Below are 26197 nucleotides of genomic sequence, written 5' to 3'. Positions count from 1 at the left end.
GCGTCAGAGAATATCACGTTTCGATAAGTCTTATATTAACTAGACGAAATTATACTTTTCCTCCTCGATTATTAGATACGACTCTGAAATATGTGGAAAACAAAAACAAAAAAAAAATTGTTATAGCTTTCCCCGTCTCTGAGCCTCGACCTTGTAGATTTTGTAAAATCATAAATTGAATCTAAAGTATGGATTGGATTTCGCGATCGAGCCGTCGGGACTCGTTCCATCGATCGATTCCCGCTTCGGAAACGTACGTGGAGGTGCGAGCCACCTTCACGTTGTACTTACCGCAAAATACGAGTGCGAGAGACAAAATGTACTTGGGACCACCATGCAAACGTGCAAGGTGTCGTGGGGGTATCTTCGACTAGGCACTCGTGCAATCCGTACATACAAAGTAGAGCGGCGACGGATGTAAAACGAAAACGAGGACGAGAATGAGGATCGCGGCGCATGGGAAATGCATTTGTAAATTGTAAAGTTACCGACGTTAATAAGCAGGGAAAAAAAAGACGGGACACGAGACCAGCTTTTCTCTTTTTAGTACCGATTATAATGTCGCTAGATGTTATTTACGATACCGTCGTATTACAAAAAAAAAAAGAAAAAGTTTTACTCCTCGGCAGTATCATTGTTATAACAAATGCCTGTGTATTTTACTTCTTGGCAATTAATAAACCATCAAGTATTGTACACCGCTCCAACTTCTTCGCTCGATTTCCTGCGAGATCCGCAGGGATTTCGTTCAAACCGAAAACCGTAAAAGAATCCGAAGAGAACTATCAACGTCCTACGAAATCCTAAGAACTTTCAGACTCAATCGCGCTATCAAAGATAAATATCAGAATCTCACAGCGTGACAAGTTGTTTTCTGATAAGAATCCGTTTTTGCGTAATAATTTTATCACGCTCAATCTTGAACATGTGCCGGAACATACGTGCATTCGCAGCGCAATAAAAATAATCAGATGCATTTCGCACGTTAGAATAAAGTTAAATAATATTTACTAAATGTTACATTGTTATTGTGTATCAAATAATTTTGAACAGATGTTGCAAAAACTTTAGGATTTAAAGAAACTGAGATAATAAAATATTGTTTGTAGTAAAAACATGTGATTTTCCGCAGTCGTATCTCACTGGATCAGACAATAAGGCGAGCATCTCTCAATATGAAAATTAGAAATTTATTTTTAAAAATCATACTACAATATTATATAGCAATATTATATAGCGCAATCAAAAAAGAAAAAAATACAAATATTGTGAAAAATAACGATAAACGACTGAAGTAGATTAACGTACACAAGTTTCAACTTAATCCCATGTGATGCACATAATTTTCTTTTCTTACATTAAAGAATAATTAAATAATGTTTTATCGAATAATAGCAATGATCTAAGTAAACAAAACTTCACGGAAATGTGCGATATCATAATGCTTAAATTAAATACGTAAATCTTTTTAACAAATTATCTGAAAATAATTTGACGAAGATCGAGAAATTAGATGGAATCTTAGTTAAGATCTACTTTCTCGAGGTCTATTAACTTGGAGACTTTGCCTATCAGATGGGTTAAATAAGTCTTGTAATTTATTGGCGCAACTGCCTGACAATTGTGCCTTATTCTCATTTCATCCTGGAAAAAAATGTAGAAATTTAAAAAAACTATAATAGCAAAAAATAATATATAATAGCATAGAAAAAATAAGATTAACTCGAAATACAATTTAATCGTAAAAAATAACATGGATATTGCATCGATTACCTGAAAAACTTCTGATTTCGCCCTCAAGTTAAATGTAAACGTCTTGAAATTCGCTTCGCCGAATTTTTGTAAGTAGGCATCTTTATCGTTCTCCTTCAACTCCCCCAATTCTTGCGCCGACATTCCCAATATCTTTTCAGCATCATCATTGAAGGCAGTTACCCAGCGACTGCCTGTCGCATCGGCCAATTCCATCTGTGAATCGTTGCAACAATAAGCCGAACTGACATCGAAAGATACTTTCAAGTAATAAATAAGGACGCGAAAAAACAATACGTACGCTTGCCAGTAAGCGATATTTGAAATTTGGATAGTCCTTGTTACACTTCTCACATCTAAAGACTCCAGTAGATTGATCGATTAACTGAAATTGAATAGTATTATACAATACTTCGTACTGAAGAACATAATGAAAAAATATGACATTTTTGTAGTATATCCGTATACTATTCACCTTTTTGTTGCAACTTTCTATCGGACACGCCTGGTAAACTGAATTTTCCGTTCTGATCTGTTTAATGGTCGCCACGACTGCAAATAAATCTGGGAGATTCATTTTCTCTCCTAATCGAGCTTCGGTCGCCTCCTGGAAAGTGTACAACGACGCGTTAGAGTCACCTCCGCCTCCACCTACTCTAGACAATGATTTAGCACTCTCCGAATGACCGACTGCAGTGTACCATCCGCGCAATCTGAAATGTACAACATAATACGTCAAATATTACATTATCCTTGTGTAACTATGTTGCATATCTTTAATTTTTAAACATTTAAAAGATATAATTAAAGAATTAAATTGTATCTATTAAAAATCGTATAAAGAACAAATGTATAGAAAATGTATAGAAAATAAATTTATACATTTTTAGTAAATTATATATAACAATATATCTAATTCCAATAAATTTTATAAATAAATTTAAATTATAATTAAAAAATTAAAAGTATTGATCAATTAAAAATCAGTTCGAATATATAGTACTTATGTGCTTCAGGAAGATCGGGATCCTTTTCAATTACGGAAGAACTTATTAATGACAAGTTCTTTCCACCATTAAATTCACCCACGCGTGCTCCTTTGATAGCTAAAATGGTGTTATCAGAACCATCAAAGTCCTCGGCCTGCTTTCCCCATAGTGTAACAGTTACCTGGTAAAAAATTTATTTATTCGTCTGTAATAGCAATATATTGAAATCTGATGTGTCAATAAATCGCTCACCATCGTACCACTGTCATCAACAATACTAATATCTCTCTTCACAAGCTCTCGGCCAGTACTGCGCGCCGTAATATGTTGTATATCGTTGACAGTTGTAACGACGCCTAAGACATCTATTACAAACGCATCATAATATATATAATTTTAAAATTAGTTGAATTATATAAGATTATATATTTTATTTTATATAATATAATTTAAAGAGTTGTGATACTTATTATCATATACAGTAAAACTTTAACAAAAGACGAATATTAATTTTTTATAATTTATTTAGATAATTTTCAAAGATAAAATTGAAACAGACAAGATGCGAAGTAATATAAATGTTAACAATTGATAGATTTTAGTTGCAAAAAAATTATCATATAGATAATAAAATCATTTTATTAATAAAATTACACATGTAAGATTTAATTAGAAATTGGTTCTTGCAAACATATTGTATTACCTAATATGTCGTTTTTCTCTTTGTTTTCGATTTGACTTATGGGAGAGAAGTTAAATTGCAATGTTGGAATGGCATCACTGCTTTCGTGACAAGGCACGATCTCTGTGTCATTAGTCATTGACATCTCATAATCATTTTTCAGTGTATTAAACTGTTTGTTCGCCACTTTCAGCGTACATCGTGAGATATAGTAAACATTACCAGGCTATAAAATTAAATAAAATACTCGTTTAATATTTTATAGAAAAGATTCGCTTAATCATCACTGATTTTAATCGCGCGTCACTTACCACTATCAATTCGTAGAACTTGTCGCATGCATCTCTGAACGCGGTGCACCGAATTTCGCCAGTTTCGTCGATCAGATCCATGGAAAAAAGTTTGCCTTCTCCACGAGAATTACTCCATGTTCTAATCGGAGACTTACTGGTCACGCGAACCTTGATCACCCATCTAAACACATATTATTATTTTATTTCTTCACTTATTACCATACTCGAATATTCATCATTTCTGTATGCAACAGAATTCTTCACCTGTTTTGATAAGGACTTAATGCTGCAATTGGTGTGGTGGGTATATCAGAAGCATGATGATTTGAAGCAACGATTTTGGATGAACCATCTGTTGTCAGTGAAAAAGCTTTTGTATTTCATGACATAGCAAACTTAATTTAATTCATTTAGGTAATACAAATTAATGTAAATTATGGTAATTTAAATATTTCTAAACACAATTGGTACAAAATAATACTCACTTTGATAATGTCCAGCTGTGGATGTAGATGTAGAATCTGGTTCTGATTTCAGTGCTGTCATCTCTATGTTGGTTGGATTACCTATTTTGTATCCAACTTCGTTGCCAGAAACTAGCACATCAATACCCAATATCAGCATTACACGTCTGACAAATTAAAATATGCTTGACACATGTACTACTTACTTATTATTTTCAGGATTGAGAGAAGTTAACATCATATTAATTAAATTCAAGTTAATAACTTATAAAATTAATTTAGTTACATTGAAAGTTACATGAACAAAAAACTAATTCAGTTAAAAGTAATGTCAAATTAAAAGTTTTAACTTTTTAACTATTCAATCCTGCTTATTTTTGTGTATAAAGTAATGAGATAAAACAATACTTTTCTTTGCCACTGTTGTTCACTGAACTCAAGTGATAGTTGGTTACTTTGCAAATCGCAAATTCATTCAAAATATCATCTGTGATCAGATCATTCAATTGAGTAGCCAACATCGTGAATGAATTTAATTTCTGCCCATCAGACACTAGTAATCTGTACCGATCTGTAGCAGAACCATCCTTGTTGACAGTTCTGGGTAACTTCTTGTAGCCCTACAATATTATATGTAATTATTTAGAATTCTATTTCCTAAGAACTATAAAGTAGACTTCTTATCAAATTTAAAGCATCGACTTTATGTAAAATCCTAATTGTTGACAATCAAAGTGACTCTAATATGATAGATGGATACGACAAATCAAGACACATGTAAAACCAGAGCGTAACAAACATTTTACGTTTAAATATACAGCCTAAATAAAATGACAGAAGCAAGGTCGAAAGTCTGTTAGTCTTTCTAGATGTTGTCTAGAAGTCAGGGATCCTAAGAGATAATTTTGATTCGTCGACTCGCGAGAACAAATCAAAGATTCCGTCAAACTGTCCGTCCTGTCGTACTCACCAACATTTGAAGAACCGGTTTGTCGATGTCCATGCCCCGCATGATTTTCTGAAACATTTTATTCCCGTCAACGCCAATACAACGCAATAACGATGTTGAGAGACCTCGGCCTTACCTCCAACGATCCTTCCGTTAGATTGTACGGCATGATTGGGGTTTGTTTTGTATCAGCGCGGTCGGACAATTACTGTCGATCTCTAATTTAACAAGAAAAGACTTTCCTGAGAATGGCCTTCAATTATCTCATATCCCGTTGCACTATTTCCCGCCGAACATGGCCGAATATTCGACTAAATGCCGGAATCAACAAGCGTTCCGTATCGCATACAATTGTTTCGTACTTTCAGAGGCGTTCCACAAATGCCCCGCGAATGCAACAGCCAATGAGAAGCGTCAATACAAGACTATTTAATTTATCTCCACTTAATTATTTTAATTAAATACATAATGTAGAAATAATTAATTGCAAACTAATTTACCTCAAAAATCTTTTTAATTGTATGCATACAAATTTAAAATGGTAATTCTATCAACTGTGCTTGATCTCGTTTTGAGTGCAGCTAGTGCGAAAACAGCCAATTAGAACAAAGTACTAAGGACATTGGTAGTGTCCGATTGGCCGAGGTCGCTGCAAGAACTGCACTTTCCGACATCCGAGCAAACAGCGGTGCAAAACGCTTTCCACTTCACGCGTTCCAAAACGCGTTTTTTTCGTGCAAATCCGTTCGGGTGTGCACGTGCGTTGCCGGAAGCTGCGATCGGAGCGGAAGTCGGGAGCACGAACCGTCGTGACGCAACCATTTTCCTCGTGCCGGACGCCGCGTTCTCCTCCGGTTCTTCTCGGTTTTCTGCAACGCGTTTCCTGACGAGGGAGTCGACTCTTAAGTCACGTCAGCATGAACGGAATTGTAAGGAGTGCACTACGTTCCACGGCGCTTCGTGGCATGCTGTCGTCCTCGTGCGGTGGCAACTGCGGTGGTCAATCCGCCCGGGCCCTGTGGAACGTGTGCGGTGGCCGCCGGCAAGCCGTAGAGATCGCACCCCTCGTCTCTTCGCTCGAGCTACGCGATCTCCGCGCCCGTAGATGCTACAGCAGATCTCATACCAAAGGTATTAACCCATCAACATGGGTGTCGCTCACGCGTCGATCATCCGCGAACACCTCTCTAATTTGTTGGTCTTTACCTTTTGATTTAATTTTTATCTCTACCTTTTCTTTATTTTAATTGCAGGAGGTATAATACAGAGTAGTTACAAAGAATTAACAAGATTTAATATGTAATTTACCAAATAGTCCTCTGGGTACATACATAAAGTTTTTTAATTTTGAATTTTGTTTAATTTTATTTCGCATTCTGTGCAATTTGATTCCCCCCTAAGTAGAATCTAGTTGTGCAATTAAAGCATGTTTTTTTATTTAATGTACATAAAAATAAATAATTTTTTGTATTTCTATATATTTTGCTTATTTATTTTCTATTATATTTATCTTTTTTTATTAGCGGAGAAAGAATTAGTGGAATTTCTGGCTGAGGAGATAGTAGCAGAAAAGAAGGCACAGAAATTAAAGACGATACCAACAACATTAGATGGCTTTTCAGTATCCCTTGATGGTGCCGAGGTCAATCTTGAAAAAAAGACTGGTGCTGATACGTAAGAAAAATTTTCCTGTCATACTTGCTGTGAATATAACATATAGATTCATGATATGTTTCTATATCTAATTTATCACATTTTATTCTAGGATTCATATTTCCTTCAATGTGAATCATACGGTGGATGCGGATACCGAGGAAATGAATCCAAATAGTGATAATGTTGAAATTGGCGAAATGAAAAGCAAACCAACTTTCACAGTGGACATTGTAAGGGGCAATCAGACTCTAGGCTTTACATGTTCTTTTAACAATCAAGCTGGTGCCTCGGGTGCTGATGATAATTATAGTAAGTATATTTGCTATAATACTTTCTCTTTCAGATGTATTATTAGATCATTTGTACTAAAATAGCTTTTTTGCTTTCATCTAGATAATTACAATGTTTTTTGTAACAATGTTATTTTATCAAAATTATTTTCTAATATATGTTATCATGATTAGATGCTACAAATAGAATTTCAAATACAATATTTGATTTATATATTGTTATTATATTATTTATTTTTTTAATGTTACTTTAAATTTTAATTTTTTGCAGATGATATATTTGGAATTGATGAAATTACATTGTACGAAGGAGAACACAGTGATAAGGTGTACTCCGTGGCTGGTGAGATTATCGACGGAGTAAGTTATTTATGTTCTTTATTTCTTTACAGTGTGATAATTATTTAATGCCACAAATACAAATATATACTTAACAATAACAAAATATATAACTAAATATATTATAATTTATATATAGTAAAAAAAATAATCTTTAAGGAAACTTTTATAAAGAGTTCAATATTTATGGACTTCAAAGTTATCTTGGCTTTTTGGAGCATATTTGACATATACTTCAGGTTTAAAGTCAAAAATTGAAAAAATTAAAATATGTGTCAATTTATAAAGATGAAATATTATCCCAAAGTGTTGAGTACAAAGTGCTATATCATGGCTGCTTTGATTATTGATCTTTGGGAAATTGTAAACATTCTTATAAAGTTAGCTCATTATATTTTATCATATGAGCGTTGAAATAAGAATGTGACATTTTCTTTTCAAATCATAAGATAATTCCAACACACAACTTCTGAATTTTTTAATAGATATATCAGATATTAAATAAAGTGCTATTTATTTTGCAGTACTTGTATGACCTACTGATGAATTACCTCGAGGAGAAAGGCATTTCGAATGAATTTGCGGAAAAGCTGATTGATTTGAGCACAAGCTACGAACATACAGCTTATGTCAGCTTACTGGAGGGCTTATCGAAGTTTACCTCTGGAAAGTAATTCTAGGAATTAATATGAAAATTATCCACAATTCATGATACTGTAGTTTGTAAGCATTGTTAATAAAATGATGTACTGACGCGAATTTTTATTTTTCATTACTGAGATGTTCGAATAAAATGGAAATACATTAGAATCAACAATAATTTTATTTCTGTTCTATTATAGAAAGAGAAAATTTAATTCTATGTTGAATAAACTAAGATTGCTTGAATATTAAATTAGAACATAGTTTTTTTTATATCCCAAATATTTAGATAACTATACTTTTTTTATCAGCCTTTATTCTTATTTATTTTAATAAATGTGGAAAATAAAAATATCGTTGCACTTAAAACATACAGTATATAAAAATACTATACAAAATGTTTTATTATAAATATCAAAAGCAGAATACTTTTGTATAAATATTCTTCATACTTATGTACAACTATAGTATTATTCTTTGTTATTCATATTGCATTATAAGTTGTCTAACAATTATAATGAATAAATCGGAACTTTAGTATAAATTGTATTGTTTTTTTAGTTTTATTCATAATGTAAGAAAAAATAAAATATTTGATATGACATATACTTGAGAGAGAAGTTTCTTTATATCACTTTCCTATCATATTTTCCTGATTATTTATTTTGGAAAATTTAGTCGTAAATCCTGAATTTTTAAAACTTAGTAAATTCTTAGAAGTACAGATAATGCAACCTCTTTGTCAGTTATGTTCTGATATTTTATCAATTTTTCTGAAATTAAAATTTGTAGATAATGCAACCTTGTCAATTTTATGTTCTTATATTTCTTTTATTTTCGAAAGTTTTTTTTAAGTTAATATTCTAGGAATTGTTAAAATTAAAAAGGAATTCAATGTAAAGAAATAGGAAAAGCTATTCTAATTCATATCATACAAGTATTTCGTATGAATGCAAGTAGACAATATTAAACATTTCAAAATTACAAAATACATTATTAATTTCCTTAAAATTGCTTTCGCATTTGCATTTACATTCATTTAGTAACAATAAGCAAAAATATCTCAAATGCATTATAAGATATATAACGCTTGCTACTCTCATGCTTACATTCTCTTCTTTTCTCCTTCATATCGCATTTATACATTCATTCACTTCACACTTTCGTTCGTTTGCCCATACACACTTACCTCATAATAAACACACTTAAACAATAAGAGAAAAGAAGAATTACAAATGAACGCAATGAAACCGCGCAAAGAAAAGCGGCTAAAAATAGTAGCAGGAAGGACGGGAAAAGGAAAAAGGAGGGGTCAGCGGTCCCACGATTCGTCGCTGATATAAATCGCTACGGGGTGATTCGTATGATGGACCAAAATGGACGCAATTGGATGAGGGAGGACTCGTGGATGGACACATCGGCGATGGCGTAGACACTCGTCCAGTGAAGTGACAAGTTCCTCTCGCCATCGCCCTCGCCTTCGTGCGAGTAACACGTGGCGAGAATGTCGTCCCGCGACCCGGACAACCTGATGACCACGAGCGACGACGAGAGCTTCGACTACCTGTTCAAGATCGTGCTGATCGGCGACTGCGGTACGGGCAAGACCTGCGTGGTGCAGCGCTTCAGGTCCGGCACGTTTGTCGAGCGCCACGGCAACACCATCGGCGTCGACTTCACCATGAAGACCGTGCTCATTGACGGCAAGAAGGTCAAGGTGCGTCGCACCTCGGAGTTCCGAGCTCCGAAGTTTAACCTCCGCTTTTTCTCTCTCGTTTTCTTTCTTTCTCTCTCTCTCTCTTTCTCTCTCTTTCTCCTGCATTCGCAATGAAACGAATTAAGCGTACAGGTAACTTCGACTTTGGTGGGAAGAAAAGATAAAACGGGAAAAAAGAAATAAAATTGAGAACTAAAATTCTTAATTTAATAAAAATAATTTGTGTAAATAAGAATCTTCTAATCTGTTATCTTGATTCACAATTGAATTTGAAATTGAGGACATTTGTATTTTTAAATTTTTCTACGTCAAGTATTTCTAAAGTTAATCCCTGAAAAGTTTACTTCTAGTACATTTCTATGTGGACCAAAGGAATACTATAACTTGATTTGTTTGAATTCACAGTGACTTATTAAAAATACTTGAAACTTATAGTTTTTATTGTTATTGGCAGTTACAAATATGGGATACCGCGGGGCAGGAAAGATTTCGAACAATAACTCAGAGTTACTATAGATCTGCAAATGGAGTAATTGTAGGTACGTATAATTAAATCTCTGTATTCTGTAAGTCACATGATGGATTGTTTTTCGATTAACGTGTACTATATTATTAATTTGAAGAATAAATTCTAATTTAAAAGAATCAGTTTGATGAAGAAAATTAACAGAAATTATATTGTTTTTCTGTTAGGAATTAAAGTTTTGTTTTCTTTACACGACTCTGATTTCTGAAAAATTATGGTACTGTTCTAATAAGATATACAATTATTTTAGTTTACGATATTACAAAGCGATCGACATTCTTAAGTTTACAACGTTGGGTGGAAGAAGTCCGACGGTATACGTCGTCGCACGTGCTACTAGTATTAGTTGGTACGATTATCTTATACACTTATTCTCATTTACATTGCATTGCGTAGTTGTTAATCAATTCCTGTACGCCTTTCGTTTTGCAGGTAACAAATGTGACTTGGAAGATCTGCGCGAGGTGAAAAAAACAGAGGCTGAAGCTTTATGTCAATATCTGCCTGAAGTTTTGCACATAGTGGAGACCTCAGCCAAAGATAACACAAATATAGACTCCGTCTTTTTCTATCTGGCATCGGAACTTAAGGTAAAATCTGTTTTTCACGTCACACAAAAATTCTTTACGTAATTTAAAAAATTTACAACGCACCACTGTTTTTTTAGAGACGACATGATAATCGCCAGATTAGCGCGAGCGAGGACGAAGTAGTGAAGCTCGGTGTCGGTCGAGATCTATCTTCTTGTTCGGGCTGCTCATTTAAGATATTTTAAGTCGTTTGATATTTCTTTCGGTGCGGTATTTCCGGACGATCGAGATATTTTTATATAACAATCAAAGTGTCCAGTGATAAGATAAAAGACAGTCGAGAAATGGGTAATATCACGATAATTCCTGTGGCATCGTTTCAATGACAATTGAAACGTTAAAAATTATTGAATGCGAAGATTATGTAAAATATGTGTAATATATAAATTTTATAATTTTTTAAAATTCTACTGCCTTTTATCTTATTGCAATATAAATTAACATCTAACAAAAATGGAACACGCTCGATTAGTGGGATCCTATCAGTACAGCAGAAAGATATTTAGGTGCCAAATTAAAAATGTTATCTTTTTATCCGCGCAGAACGGAGACAACATATTCTAATCCCAAGGAAAGATGAATCTCGCGATAAAGATCTAATCTTTAGAATTAAGGCGGCTCTCACATTTCTGTTTCGATAGTTTGCTGCTCCGGGAAGAGGCACATATGTATATTTTTATATGCGATTTAACGGAAGCGTACAAATATACACTTGCGCATGCATACACGCGTGATACTCCACGAATACCGCGAGACCTGAAGAGATCTTAGAGTATTCTAGTGCCTTAAAAGTAACGTTACACACGTTTTCATATACTAAACGCGCACAATGACATTTCGCGAAGTGTACTCGAGAAGCTTATAGGGGATTTTAAATGTGAGTGGTAACTTAATGTTTTTTTTTTAATTTATTTTATTTATTTGCACGTATGTTGTTACGGCGGAATTGAGATTTGGCCTCTCGATCGCCGAGCACCCATCCAAAAGCTGTAAATACTAATCCACAATGTCACATTCTCAGTGCGCATTTTGCGCAAAAAGCGATCATCTGACTTAGTCTATCTTCATTAAGATTTGATACTTTGCAGTCCATAGTGTCATCATATAAAAATATGAATCCAAAGCAAAACAAAATATTTTTAACTTTAATAGCTTTTATATCGGGACGGCAAAAATTTACGATTTAACTTATCATATCGTATAATTCGCTTCAGTCAGATAGATGAAACAGTGTAACAAACGAGAATTACAATGTATTATAAAGAACATGATTTAGATCACCGCATTCAGCGTTAAAGGCGCAATGGGAATGGGCAGATATGTAGAATGCGTTTCGTTTAAGTAAGCGCTATTGTTATTTGTAAACAAAACAAGGTATAACGAATCTCTATTACTGCTTATATAAAAATCGTTGTAATATATTTTTTTGATTATGTTTGCACGTAAGTGTATATTATTCTCGAAATGCTCGTTGCGAATGAGAATTATATATTTTTGATATGAGCGATACATTAAAACTCTTGCACATAGATTCAATTAAAATGTTTTCGCGAATTAGGATAGATCTATAAATGTATCTTGGTGCATTTTTCGAAGAAAATGTATATCAGATACGAAAAAAGTATACATATCGATTTCAAAAATTCATATCGTGTGCAAAAAAAAGATAAAATTATGTATAAAATTAAATTGTATCTTAAGTTGCAATTATGCGCCGAAATAATACATAAGGTAATACTGCCTCACGAGATTAATCAAATGTTTCAAAATTATGTATAAGTATTTGAAAGATTATTGAAATTGTTAAATAAATTTTATATTTGTATCTTACTCTGAAAATATATACGTGTTATACAAATTGATGGTTCGTTTACTTTATTTTCGTTTATCTCCCTTTCGTTATGTAAAATTTTTTGAAATTTTTGAAACACTTGCTTAATTTTAAAAGTAATTATATCATACAAATAAAAAATATTTATTGTATTCTTTTATTATATGTGTACATGTAGACAGATTTAAAAATTATATTTTTTTCCAAAATACATGTGTAACAATAGTTTTGTTAGAGTTAACGAGACGAGATCATTTTTTAGTTTAGTAAATTTTAAATAAAATTCATTTACTTAGTACAATTACTTATTACAAATCTTCGCACATGCAAATCAATCGCTTCAGCTTTACATTAATATAGACTGACTTCAAAGATGATACATCAGAGATCAGAATAACCAAAAGTTAATCATCTTTTTATGTAAAAATTGTGACCGATTGATTTAATATTTATTCATATGTATCATTTATTCACGCGGAGTTGCGGATAATTATTCATTGTTTATTTAAATGTGAATGTATAATTAAGGGAATTATAAAACACTAGCTTAATAACACTTTTTTATTGCATTAAAATAATGTAGATTTAACAGGCATTTATTAAAAAAGGTGGAGCGAGGTAGAGAAGACAATTCCAGTTGACAACATAATTCAATATTACGAATATATCTAAAGATATGCTTTCGTAATAAACAAATCCTAAATTCACAAAGACTGATTTTTATTTGAATCTCTTAAATATCAAATATGTATCTGTACGAATTAATTTATACTCTTCGCATATATTAAAAAATTTGAATAAACAGTATTAGGATAAACGTGTATAAAACTTTTTCTAAACTTGGACAACAGTTGCTGTCAACTTATGTTGCTTATGCAACAATTGCCGTTGTATATAACAGTCTTATATACTTAAGGCACTTTTCAATGCTACTTTGCATCGCTATCGCATATAAATACAACAAGCTATAACGATAATGATTAAACTTCGGCGAATTATATGTTTAAAAGCACCTGTAATTGACGATGTAAGGAGAAAATGACATTGCAAAATAGTTATATTTTATTTTATAAATTAACGAAGCTATCGGCGCAAATAGTTTCTGTCCTATCAAAATATTTTCTATTAAAATCATGCAAGTGCCTGAGATTCATACCTACACCTGATATTTGTTACCCAATGTGTGTAATGTATAAATTCTTTGTTAATTACATTTCTTAATAAATTACATGATTATCGATTGTTATTTTGTCACATTTTAGAATCATATTAAAAAATAAATTTACGTTTGAATGTAATAAAAATAAAATATATAACGTATAGCGAGATAAAAAATCATTAAGGAAGACTTAACTTGTGGGATAAATTCTCATGGAAATACCTCGTCCAATGATCAACATATAAATAGTGTACATGTTACCAATATATAACATAAATAATATATAATCGTTCTGACAAAAATTTATAACCAAACAAAACCTCGAACCTTTTATTTTACACATATGTAATATCTTCATAGAATAAAATTAGCTATAAACAATCCTAAACCTTCAAGTCTAATTCATTGTGACCTCATACTCTCTTGTAAGTCCTCCTGTACTTTTCGTCCACCTGCGTTAAGTAATACGTGCCTGGGAACATGTTGTCTATACTGCTCTGTGGCGTAAATGGCACAACGTGACAATTTTGTTCTCTCCACGCCAATACCCTGGTGTACTCCTCCGGAGAAAGGCGATGACGTTCCTCCAGCTGCGACTTGACGTAGGAAAGAGCAGTGACGATCTTCGACAGACTGGAATTCTCTCGCGTGTCCCTCGTTATCGTCAACGAGTACAGGCTGGAGCAGAACCCAGAGCCGTAGGAAAATATGCCGATCTTGTTGCCGGCCAGTTCGCCGATCGGCTTCGAGATGAGTAACGACACCAGGCCGGAGTACACCGACGGCGTGTACATGTTCCCGACTTGATTCGCTATCAGCAGACTGGGCTGGGTCTTTTGCTCAAAGTCCGTTTTGCTCAGCTGCATGAACGCCTTCTCGATGTCCTGATTGAAGTAGGTGTCCTCGAGCTTAGCAGCGTGAAACTTGGCCACGTCCTTGTAACCGTCGGGGATCTCGTTCGCCGGCGTGTTGAGGAAATCGATGAAAGCCAATCGGGCGAACGACTTCCTCACGAGTTTGCAGTACGGCGAGTGGAAGAGCATCGCGTCGAAGTTCGTCAACGTAACGGGGATCTCAGCGGAGCGCTTCCTCCCGACCTTTTCGCGGTACAACTGATAACAAGTGTCCAGGGCGCTGAGATAGCACTGGATCGACAGCTTGCCGTCTACGGCCGGATACTCGGACTGCATGTTCGGCTTATAGAAATCGTAGGCGTGTCGCATGCAAGACGCGCGAAGGCCACGGTCGAACACGAGGGGCGCGTCCGGGCCGACCAGGATGGCGATCGCGCCCGCGCCGCCGGTCGGCCGGGCGCTGCCCGCCTCGTATACGGCGTTGTCCGCGGCGACAACCAGGGCAAATCGACCGTCCCAGGCGCTGCTCTCGACCCATGCAATCGCGTTGAAGAGCGCGGCAGTGCCGCCGTAGCAGGCGTTGGTAGTGTCCGCGCCCTCGATGTCGGTGCAGCCGTGCGGCTCGAACAGCTGCATCAGCACGGTCTTCACCGACTTGCTCTTGTCGACGATGGTCTCAGTTCCGACCTCCAACCTACCGATGTCCCGCGGCTTAATGTCGTAGCGCTCCAGCAGCCGGTGCGTGACCGTCAGGCAGAGCGAGTTTATGTCCTCGCGGTCGTTGCAGAAGCCCATCCGTGACTGACCCAGACCGATCGTGTACTTGCCCGCCGCCACGCCGTCGTACGCCTCCAGCTCAGTCTGCTCTACGTACTGCGCTGGGAAGTAGACCTCCAGTGCCCGGATGCCGACGTCCTTCGGCCACATGATTCCCGTAGATGATCCTCGCGATGAGATTTATGTAATCCTGACAGCGACGGTCAAACCTGCCTGATTGATTATTCTAATCATTACGTGACACACTCCTGAATAGGGTTGAGTCCATATTATACGTGAAGTATCATACGTTGTATCATACAAAGTATTTTACAGAAAATAAACATCACTTGATTTCATATGTATTAAATGCAATTTGCAGGTGTTCAATTCTTGGAAAGAAATTCAACTGCATTCATAAGTTATGGAAAGATTATATATAATATTATACAAAAGATATTATATATAAAATATGTTTTTATATAATATCTTTGCATTAAATAAGGAGTGAAAAAAATCAAAGTAAAAAATGGACTAAATTATGCCTTCATGTACCTTTCATATAATACACAAGTGTTTTTTATAACTGAACTGGTATAATAAATTAAGTATATTTCTTCTCATTTTAACTTATTGCACCAGTTTGGCAATGCAAGTATAAAGAATAGACCAAAGATTTCAATCAACTGCACTGCTTGAATCAGCTGATTACTGCAGTTACGAACGACTGAAAGCAAGTATCATATGTACTATATGTAAATTATCGTAAAACGTAAAAAAAAAAGAATAATAAATCTTAGAAAACGCTCGAATGACCCGAGCCTGCTGATTCAATACTCACCGTCGATACTGGCGACCACGGCGACGACGTTCCTAGTGGCGGAGTCTCGATGCCGAGGAATCTTCCGCCTAGCGGTTACTCGCTGATAATGACAAGTCACCGTCGACGCCGATAACGCTAAGGTAACGCACACGTATAGCGTACAAACGCGCGTCCGTCCGCCCGCCCGTCCGCTCGTCTCCTCGCCGAATTCAGGTTAGAAGTGAAACTCCGCCGCTCGGCTCGGTGAAAATCCCGGTCCCGTCGCTTTCGATCGCGTGCTTCGAAGCCCGCGCGCGCTCTTCTATGCTCCGCTCAGTTAAGTCGGCCGGTCATTGGCTCGTTTGCTCGCTCACACTCGTCCGCTCCTCGACTCACGTGGACCGCTCGTCTCGACACCTCGTGAAAGGAGACCGCGCGCGACCGGGCTCTCACGAGCGAATGTGCGCGCCAGGGCTGGTCAACTCCTATTGTAGTATTATTTTCACGTTGCCAGGTTGCCACTGTTGCCACAGTGTTTGTAACGCCTCTGAGCACTGTGCCCCGGCTTCGAGAAACTAAAGAGCAATATGGCTGAATGTAACAACGTGAGGCCTATTGTCTTCGCTGCACCACTGCTACGTCTGCTACACTGGCGCAGTAAGTTAGAGCGAAACAGATATATGCGTGTAGCAGTGACAGCGAATGATACTTGCTCAAAAAAATATGAAATTTACAAGTAAAAATCACTGAGCATTCAAATCGAGCGGGTTCAACCATATTGCTTTTTAGTAGTTTCTCGTAACCGGGGCACAGTGGCCAGAGGCGCTGCCAACCCTGGCAACGCAATATACGAGATTCGAGAACAATAGATGTTTACCAGCCTTGGCGCACGTCACGTAATCGTTTCAATTCGTGCCGCCGGTCAACTAAAGGGGAGGGGGGGAGGAGGGAAGGAACAAGGTTCCGCGGAATTTCGCGGTCTCCTCCTCGGGTCTCCCGAGTTTGCATGACAATTCGCCGTTGCTTGGGAAATTGTCGGTGACGTCAGCGATGATCGGTCCACGCTGGTCGGACGTCGAGAGGGCCACGGGGTCGCGACGAATATGCGCACGAGGATGTCAAAGAGGATTTTTTTTTGTTCATTTGAATTTCATTTCTTAAATTTTATTTCTTCTCGGGGTTAACGGGATCTCGCGCAAGCGACTATTACAGAGGAGCGGCCGTGAACGTCGACCTCGACGACGCCGGGAAAAATGACCCGGTGATGTAATTGCCTGGCGACAAAAAATTGAAAGAGAGAGAAAAAAAACATGTTTCTTTTCTTTCTTTCTTTTTACCTGCCTTTTTTGCTTTTCTCCTTTGACTTTATATTCTCGTGGTGGATGGGGAAAGGGAGGAAAAAGGGCGAAGAAATGAAAAGACTTATCTCGCGCGTGAATTAACTCTTGCTCCCGACGGCGAGATTACGGCCGTCCACGTCACAAGCGCGAAGATTAAAAATTACGCGCGGCGTCCAAGTGGCAATTTACTCATCAGTAGTAATTATTTAACCGGTCTATCGTCGATGTCGTGCCGTACATTCGCAATTTTCCCATCTCCTTTTTTATTTTTCATTTAAACCTGCATTTTTCTTCACCCGCCGCGTGTTCCATTCAGACCGTTTGACATTTTGTCCACTTGTAAAAAAAGAATACATAGGCTGCGTTCCAAGATTTACCTGCCAGTACTGAAAATCTATATACAGCATATTAAATAACTATTATAGTAAACTACAGGTTTTCGTTAATGCTACTTAGCAGTAAATTTTGATGCATTAAACCTTTTTTTTTGGAAATTAATGCGATATATTAAAGACAAAAAATTGTTTGTTTAATTGCATTTTTCAACTTGATTGAATTTCTTCAGTTGAAGTATTTATGCATTTAACTTGAGTGCATGAAAAACACTTGAACTTTAAGTATCTATTTATATATTTAACTGAAATAGAGGGGAGAAGAGAAATGAAATAAATATTTGAACTGAAGAAATTAAATCGAGTTGAAAAATTAACTCTTTTTTTTCTTCAATGTACAAAAATATATTAAGTTTATTCTTCAAACTTTTGTCAACATTGTCATCTTTCTCTCGTGAACATCCATATATCTGTCGTGTTACAAAAAGGTACAAAGAAATAAGCTGTTAAATTCGTTTGTCGGCGAATTACATAACAAAAGAGACAGAACACTGCGTTAGGCACGGCATGCGAATATATATATATATATATATATTCCATGTATCATAAATATATATATGAATATATGTATAAACATATGTAAACATATTTTATATATACTTATACATGTTAATATGAAATTTTTTTACCAGAATGTCCGCACAAGTTTGCGTCCGTCCGAAAATTTATGTGAGTACGTGAATGAATGAATGAATGTATAATAAATAATGGATGATTTGCATATTCAAGAAATAGAAATATTGCATATTCAAATCTCTTGTGATAAGTAAATCCAACTGTTCGACAACGCGTTCGTAAAAATTTTCGCAAAAAGCACTACAAAAAGCTGCCAACAATACGATCAACGATAAACAATTTCGAAATTAGAATTTCTAAATCCCGATTATCTGCAGACTGCACCATTCAAATAACGAATTTCGAATAGTTTCTTTTCCGTTTATATTCACTTGTAAATTATTGACAAAAAAGAAAAAATCCGCATATGTTTGATCCTTTGTAAAGACCGAGAATCGGCGAAGATCTCAACATGTAAATGTTTGAAATATATTTTTGAAAGGAAAAAAATCTTCTATTATTATTTTAATATTATTATTGAAGAAGTTGTCAATCTTTTGAGTTCGTGACGAGAGAAAGAGAGAGAGAGAGATGCAACAAACGAGGTCGGGCACGAACGTGGCGTAAAAACAAAGTTAATCACGGAGGTAAAGAATTTCGCCTGTCGACACTCTCGAGAGACACGCGCGTGTACGTGAATCACATACGTGCGCAAAGCAATGTCCAATACCCTCGGACTTCCCGTTTTCCGTTACACACCACCATCTCGTTTCCTCGCCGCAATTTCAAACGGCGGAGGCCGAAGGTTGAGAAATAGTAAAAGCAGGCCGGAAGAAGGAATTCATAGAATGCAGGAATTTAAGAATGCCCTCTCCGCGCGGGATCAGCTTCAGCGTAGCCCCAATTCTCGCTCTTAATAAAAATATTCTTCAAGCGTACAAGTCCTGTTGGTGAAAGTACAATTTTACTCATCCTTGCTAGACAAAGATGAGAAATATTAATGTAGCACAGTTTACTCGAGATGATTACTGAGAATGAGTTGACATTATTATTTTATAAAGAGCAACGATACAAAAAACAAATTAAATAATATCAAAGCAAAATTATTAAAATCTGTCACTTTTTTGACTCCCGTCCATCGATAATGCGACAGTCAATTTAATATCCGCTTATTACATCGTACGTTGTAATAAATAATAAAATTATTACAATGTATTAATACTATTGTTAACGCATAAAATTTTTCATTTAAAAAATTATAACATCATAAATGATATACTGGAAGTATATCTCTTTGCGCTTCTTTAAATCTCGTCGATAAACAACGTGATAATCAATCTTACTTTATCCTCCATCAATCACGTCGCTGGATTTGGAAAATTTTTACAGATACTTTAATGTAACTATATTTTAATGCATATTTTTTTAACTTAAAAATATAAAAAAAAACAAATTTATTGCGTCTATTTCTTTACGTTATTATCTATTGATAAGATATAAGATATTCAATTATATTTCAATATTCAATTAAAATATCGCTACAATAATTTGGAAAATTATTACAGAAGTGCACAAATATTATTTAGTAAAAAAAAATTGTAATATCAAAATGAACAAAAGGTCTCTCTATCTCTTCGGATTTTATTAAATATTGTCTATTGATAAATAATTGATAAGAATATATTAATCTTATTACCTCTACTACTCCGCTTATCACTGCTGTAATTATTAAAAAATTATTATGCGAATGCATTAATATTATTACTTTATAAAGAACCTATAACATCAAAACAAATGCAATTACTGACTTTTTGTCTTGTCAAGTTGCGTTCATCGATAAGCGACTAATCAATTTTAGTTTAACCTTCACTGGCTATCGATATTATTACTTGTCGTTTAGAAAATTGCGTTTTAAAATAATTGAGTAATTATATATAGAATAGTAAAAATTCAGCTTCATACTTAACATGTCCACATAATCCATAAAAATTGCTCAAATAAGTAATTAAAAATTTTTTTAAAGTAATTTGGTGTTTGCCCGTAATGACAAACACTTCTGACAACGATAAAATTCCTGCGGTCGCGGAAAATTCCTATCTTGTCCTCGTTGAGTCAGCTATATGGTTCGAAGTCCCATAGAAGAACCATGAGAACCGATGACTTCCTTGAGAAGCGATCAACTAGATCGGACTATCATCGTATTGCGCTAAATCAATGGGAAGTTTCGCGAGAAAGCAAAACGGACGACCATCCCAGCTTGTTTTATATGGTTTTTTATATATAATTTACTTGGATATACATACTCTAAGGTGTTCGTCGCGCGATACAATAGTGAGTCGTTATTATTACAACTGGTCTACGATTAGCGGCGGCAGCTTTCGTTTTTGTCTGGCACGGCAAAATATATAAATTTGTTTCGTCTATCTACCTCCCTTCCTTCCCTCGCTAGCTCTTTTCCCCCTGTCGCGGAGCAAACGCAATCGCGATGACCTTATGAGTAACCACTTAAAACCGTATTACAAGCATCGTCCATAGAAATACGTATAGTCTATCGATAACACCCAGCTGGCCCCGCTATCTCCACGGTCCTAAGCGAGGCCCTCCTATCCGGCTCGACGTCGTCCCCGGCGCGGCTGCAAGAAGAAGCGCGATTCAGGCGGCAATTTGTGCGATAATTAAGTACAATCGACTGCCGATTCTCGCAGAGACTTGCAAAGCGATGATAGGATCTTCCAGGAGAAACTTATCGGAACATCGAACATAGAAAGCTAATTGATTAGCATTGGCAATTTAACGGAGTTCAATTTGTAGATTTTATAAAATTGAAAATTAATTGCTGCGATTAATTAATATAGACGCTTAACTGCGCTGTTACTATTGCGAGGCTTTCGTAAAAATTTTGGTGACAATTCCGATCTTTTACAAACTTTTCAAATCGGACTTGTACAGCATGAGTTTTTCTTATCATTACAATCATTTGTATAACGTACGTCCATTAAATTTAATACCTGGAAAACCCTGTAACATGAAACTTTGATCCTTTCGATTGTTTACGTTTACGCGTCTCATTTGCGACTTGGAGATATTCGAAAGGGACACGCGTGAGAATCTAATTGTTTCTCTCTTTCACGAACTTTTTCGAATTCTGTTGGATCCTCTTGGAAACTTGGGTTTTCTAATTTGATTCTGAAACCTTGGATCCAGAACCTTGAATCCTGCTCTGAATGTTCGAACGATCCGGATCGATTTCTTAGAATCCGCTTCACTGATTCTGGCGATGTCCCTCAGTCAATAGCGCGAATCTCCAAGAGACAGATAAAGACGTAGAGAGAAGACACTGGGTTCTCTCGACTCTTAGACGTCTCTCAGGACATTCACACTTATTTCAGGCTCGTATTTTCGTTCCTGTTAGCAAATGCGACCGTTCGTCTATTTCGTTTACTGTCAAGTCGTGCGCGCTCAGATGCGAACGGGAGATTGGATAGTCAATTAGATCTTTGCGAAATAGCTATAACGCGCTCGAGCCGGCGAGCCTAATTAGAAAAATGCGTACAAAATAGGAATGTGGCGTACGCTCGTTTCTCATCCTTATCTCCCGTGAGATGAAGGAAACGGGGGAAGCATAGTAAAATAGAACACGTTACTGAGAAACTAATAGATAATCATTAAATGACAATTTTTACTGGCCTCCATATCATTTCGTAGATCCATTCTTTTTTTTACGCTTCCAGTACTCAATGTAAAACAAATATATTCGCATCCCACAAAGAAGAAGAAATAAGTAGTAGGAAACGTAATCAGAAAGAAGAGATCTTTAATGAGATCGAATAATAAATTACAACGACGCGCCAAATTGCTACATCTGGCCGTTAAGGAAACGAAATCGACTACTCTCGAGGTTTCTCAAAACGTCAAGGAATTGATAAACGAGCACGTTACTTCTAAACGCGTCCGAGCGTAAATCTTCCCGGGGAGAATACCGTGTACTTCATCTCGCGGTAACCAAAGAGACCGCTACAGCGTTACAAAATGCTCACTCCCTCGCTCGTCTTGGCACAGAAGTAACTTAATTAGCTTATATCCTAAACATATCGACGTGAACAGATTCCAGACGGCGCGAATGTAAACGTTTGTCGAGTATAACCGTCGACGATAAATTGCAGCTGCATTTTAGGGTACTTCCGTTGGAGTATTTCCGAGTATTTCTCAACTACTTTGTTAGTAATTCCTCAGAAGTCCCAAAAAGATGTAACTTCAATCCACATAGTTGTACATTAAACATAATTAAGAAATAAAAATCTCTTTGAAAAAAAATATTATACAAATCATTTTCCTAGAAAGTCGCAGTTACAATAATCTCCGTTTGCGTTATCGACATTGTACTAACCCAAAAATTCGAATATAATCACATAGAAATTATTCAAATTTTGTTTTATAGAAATTATTTTTTTGGAACTAAAGCTTGGCACTTCACTTACGATTAAAAAATGTTCAAGTGACCTCGAAGCAAGAAAAAATAAGGGAAAAGCGCACCGTCTTGAATCGCGCGGTAGTTCAACACATCTAGATTTATTTTTTATACAATGATCCGTTCTTATCGCAATCGACCTTTCACACCTGTCGTAAGGCGTGACTTAGATATACATGTACATGAATTAAACTTACAATTATACGCTTCTTCTCTCGCTTTTTATTTATACATAAATATATTTATATAATATATGGCCGCTGTTTTTGTGCAATATCATGTTCAACCTCCCTCTGCGACAGGAGATGCTATTCACGTGATAAAATGTATTACCTCAATGATTTTTTCTTATAAACTAATTCCTCTTGACAGATTGAAGATTGCTTCGTTAGAAATTTTTTTAACTCGTAAATTTCTTGTCTATAAAGAACTCAATCTTCGTATCATACTTTTTGAATAATTTTTTAACGTTTAAGCAAAGTTTCAATATTTTGCTAAATTTTGAAATCCTCTTGATAAATTAATTCAAAACTAAATGTTGTAATTATCTTCTTATCTTTTGATTATGTAAAAATCTTTTCAGATTTTGCTTTTCAGTGATTACCTTTAAAGGTTCAATAATCCTATAAAGAATTCGAAGTCAAAGATAGAGTAAAGATATCTACGACATCTTGTACATCAAATAAAATTATAATTTTACAATCTATTTTTTTAAATAAAGTACAAATAAGTAAACAAAGAAAAATGGATTCTAATTACTTACAAGATTACAATTTAACACTAAAGTGATTGAACTTATCATGTTCGACATATATAATAATCTCATCTCTTTAGTTCAAGATATGGAACGCAGGACGCTCTGCTGTTCTAAGTGCAAAATATTGATATGCCAAATACCCTTGATTCAGTCATAAAGTTAATGTATGTGAATGGCGGAGGGCGGCGAACATGACGCTCTCATTACGCAGAAAGATACATAAGCTTAAACGGAGCTAATTCGCGCCGAGGAAAGTACGAAAGTTACGTTCTTCAAAAAATTATGTCTACATGGGTTTTCTTTTTGTACAGTTATCGTGAAGTAAATGGTGATCGCGGTTGAACGCTGATGATCGTGAAAAGATGATTGTATCTTCTTGTTCTCTCTTCCTTTTATTTTCTCTCGAATAGATAGGAAACGCGAAATAGCGCAGGCAAACGCATTCTCTCGTAGGAAAATGTTTTCCCTGTTTCTTTCTGTCTGCAGTTTCACACGAATCAGGTATCGCGAACAACAAAACGAAGTACAGAACATTCACATAAATTATCTCGACACGGCCCAAAATAATCCGCATTAACAAGGATACCGCAATTGATTTGCAACCAATCAATCTTACCTTCGAGACTCTCTAATCTAAGAATCTTTGTACATTAGAAACCAGGCTGAAAACTCCCAGTCCTATGGATTAATGGAATAGCGTACGATGATCCCCGAGATCGGATTATCATGAATCTTTCATGTTTCAGAGCGCCTTAACTCCACGAATTTTCGTTTCCACAGACTTCTTAATACCGTTGCCCATTTTTAAACTCTTTGAATCTACGCTTTTCCAGTTCTTGAGAAGAGCGGCTATTTCTTCGATTAGCGCCCATTTAAGCGTCAAGATAGTCGGATCTCACGAGAGATCGAGAATCGGTGTACATCGCGTATCCGTTGTTGAACAAAAACTACCTGACTCGTGTTCGTCGTCAGCATATTATAAACGTGGTCATAAAAGTGCAATAACCGCGCTGCAATCGGAATCAAACTTTTCCTGCCTGCTCTCCTTTTCACTTCACTGTTTGCTTCTCTTGCCGATCGATTAGAAAAGGCCCTTCTTCTTGCTCTTCTTATCTTTACCGTCGACAGCCCTGAAAGGAGAATTTTCATATCAAGATTATTGTCTGTGTCAACGGAAATTCTAGTTTCACACCGATCGACACTTTCCGATAAACAGCGTATGCGTGATACGCGGCATGTCCGATGAAGGGAAATGAGGACGAAAGCGGAAGTGATCTTGACGAGGTCTGGAGGTGTAACATAACTTTCGCCCTCGATCATCTCCATTTGCGGTATCAGAAAGTTAAATTCAACTAGCGTAAAGATTAATTAAATAATTAAAATAATTAAATTCACATATAGTAGTAACGCTGCTGATGTGTGCATTACAATTATAATATTATTTTTCTTTAAATCGCGCCTAAAAAAATTTATGCAATTATGAACAATTTACTGTAACTCAAAATAAAATAATATGATTATAATACAATGTATGCAACATACAAATAAATAATTATATAATACATTTCTTTTTATGTTTACTTTTGGCCTACCTTGAATCTCGCGAGAAACATTTCAGTTTACTCAACTTATATTGCGCTGTATATATACACACACACATATATCCTAAAGAAATGCAAAAAATCGAAATCTCCGAAAACGTCGAAACAGCCTCAATAAAGATGCCTTGAAGCGAGAACACGACTCACGTCACGTACCGTTATGCAAAATTGTTATCGCCGTATTCGCAAACCGTAATGCAAAATAAATATCCTGCGAATAAAAGGTCTATTCATGCGAAAATCCATGCTTCGAAAACCCATCCTCTGCTCGCGATCAGGTAGCAACATGCTGATCTCTCTCACGTGTGTGTGTGTGTGTATGTGTTTTCAGAAATCAAGTTCCGCATTTCCGCTTCGTACTTCGTCGCTTATACGACTTTCGTCTAACTCTCCGGTAGCGGATACCACGTTCGTCTTTTCCGCGAGTACAAAGATACGTTGTTTGTGCCTCTTATGATATTTGCATTCTCTAACATTTTATGGTAAAACTGCAGATACATATGCACACCGAGAGCACGTTAACATATCGTCATTTTAACAAAAGATCGTCGAAGAGAAAACATAAAGCGAAAGAAACGTGAAAGTAAATCTCGAAGGATGTTTCGCTTTGAAAAAAAATTTTCTACACGTGTGCAAAACATTGTGTTGGAAAATTAATTATGTAGAAAGTTGGATTTAAAATGACGATACGTGTAAATGGAACAGTAAAAACATTATGCACACATGGCAGACTATGGCATTTAATAGGAGAGGCGATGAAGGAAAATTGCATTCACCTTCCGCAGACTTTCGC

At 35.9% G+C, this 26197-nt stretch overlaps 5 protein-coding genes and 1 long non-coding RNA gene across 9 annotated transcripts in view; 3 read left to right on the top strand and 3 right to left on the bottom strand.

Moving 5' to 3' along the window:
* Positions 1-3: 3 nt before the first annotated feature.
* Positions 4-5478, bottom strand: LOC105839915 (replication protein A 70 kDa DNA-binding subunit). The gene is made up of 13 exons (XM_012686557.3): positions 5266-5478; positions 5151-5198; positions 4589-4800; positions 4202-4347; positions 3981-4068; positions 3735-3897; positions 3445-3649; positions 2994-3106; positions 2756-2922; positions 2228-2465; positions 2054-2137; positions 1774-1968; positions 4-1644 (listed from the first exon to the last, which is right to left on the bottom strand). The coding sequence occupies exons 1-13, from the start codon at positions 5296-5298 to the stop codon at positions 1522-1524; spliced, it is 1815 nt and encodes a 604-aa protein (XP_012542011.1). The 5' UTR covers positions 5299-5478; the 3' UTR covers positions 4-1521.
* Positions 5479-5922: 444 nt separating this feature from the next.
* On the top strand, positions 5923-8309 carry LOC105839921 (complement component 1 Q subcomponent-binding protein, mitochondrial). The gene is made up of 5 exons (XM_012686570.3): positions 5923-6260; positions 6653-6803; positions 6895-7094; positions 7347-7435; positions 7939-8309. Exons 1-5 carry the CDS (start codon positions 6047-6049, stop codon positions 8086-8088), a joined length of 804 nt encoding a protein of 267 aa, XP_012542024.1. The 5' UTR covers positions 5923-6046; the 3' UTR covers positions 8089-8309.
* A 437-nt stretch (positions 8310-8746) lies between these two features.
* Positions 8747-12747, top strand: LOC105839920 (ras-related protein Rab-43). The gene is made up of 5 exons (XM_012686568.2): positions 8747-9773; positions 10228-10312; positions 10550-10648; positions 10732-10889; positions 10967-12747. Exons 1-5 carry the CDS (start codon positions 9561-9563, stop codon positions 11072-11074), a joined length of 663 nt encoding a protein of 220 aa, XP_012542022.1. The 5' UTR covers positions 8747-9560; the 3' UTR covers positions 11075-12747.
* Positions 12748-12946: 199 nt separating this feature from the next.
* On the bottom strand, positions 12947-16878 carry LOC105839914 (hydroxymethylglutaryl-CoA synthase 1). Of its 3 annotated transcripts, none has more exons than XM_028192162.2 (2): positions 16331-16878; positions 12947-15736 (listed from the first exon to the last, which is right to left on the bottom strand). In XM_028192162.2, exon 2 carries the CDS (start codon positions 15658-15660, stop codon positions 14293-14295), a length of 1368 nt encoding a protein of 455 aa, XP_028047963.2. In that variant the 5' UTR covers positions 15661-15736; positions 16331-16878; the 3' UTR covers positions 12947-14292. The 3 variants fall into 3 exon arrangements, with proteins under 3 accessions (XP_028047963.2, XP_028047964.2, XP_028047962.2); XM_028192163.2 differs by having other exon boundaries at positions 12947-15719; XM_028192161.2 differs by having other exon boundaries at positions 12947-15723; positions 16331-16876.
* LOC114254852 lies at positions 15649-16273 on the top strand. The gene is made up of 2 exons (XR_003626160.2): positions 15649-15785; positions 15872-16273. It is a non-coding gene; the product is annotated as an uncharacterized LOC114254852 (long non-coding RNA).
* A 3957-nt stretch (positions 16879-20835) lies between the features above and the next one.
* Positions 20836-26197, bottom strand: part of LOC105828853 (septin-7) — a 36557-nt gene continuing 31195 nt past the window's right edge. For both annotated transcript variants that reach the window (XM_036295532.1, XM_036295533.1), the window contains one exon: positions 20836-24933. In XM_036295532.1, the coding sequence (XP_036151425.1) occupies positions 24885-24933 (49 nt within the window). In that variant the 3' untranslated portion in view covers positions 20836-24884. The remainder of the gene's footprint in view (positions 24934-26197) is intronic.

The sequence above is a fragment of the Monomorium pharaonis genome, chromosome 1, assembly GCF_013373865.1.
Source record: "Monomorium pharaonis isolate MP-MQ-018 chromosome 1, ASM1337386v2, whole genome shotgun sequence".
NCBI lineage: Eukaryota > Metazoa > Arthropoda > Insecta > Hymenoptera > Formicidae > Monomorium > Monomorium pharaonis.
Note: the sequence above shows the minus strand (reverse complement) of the source record. Positions and strands in the feature narration are given on the sequence as shown.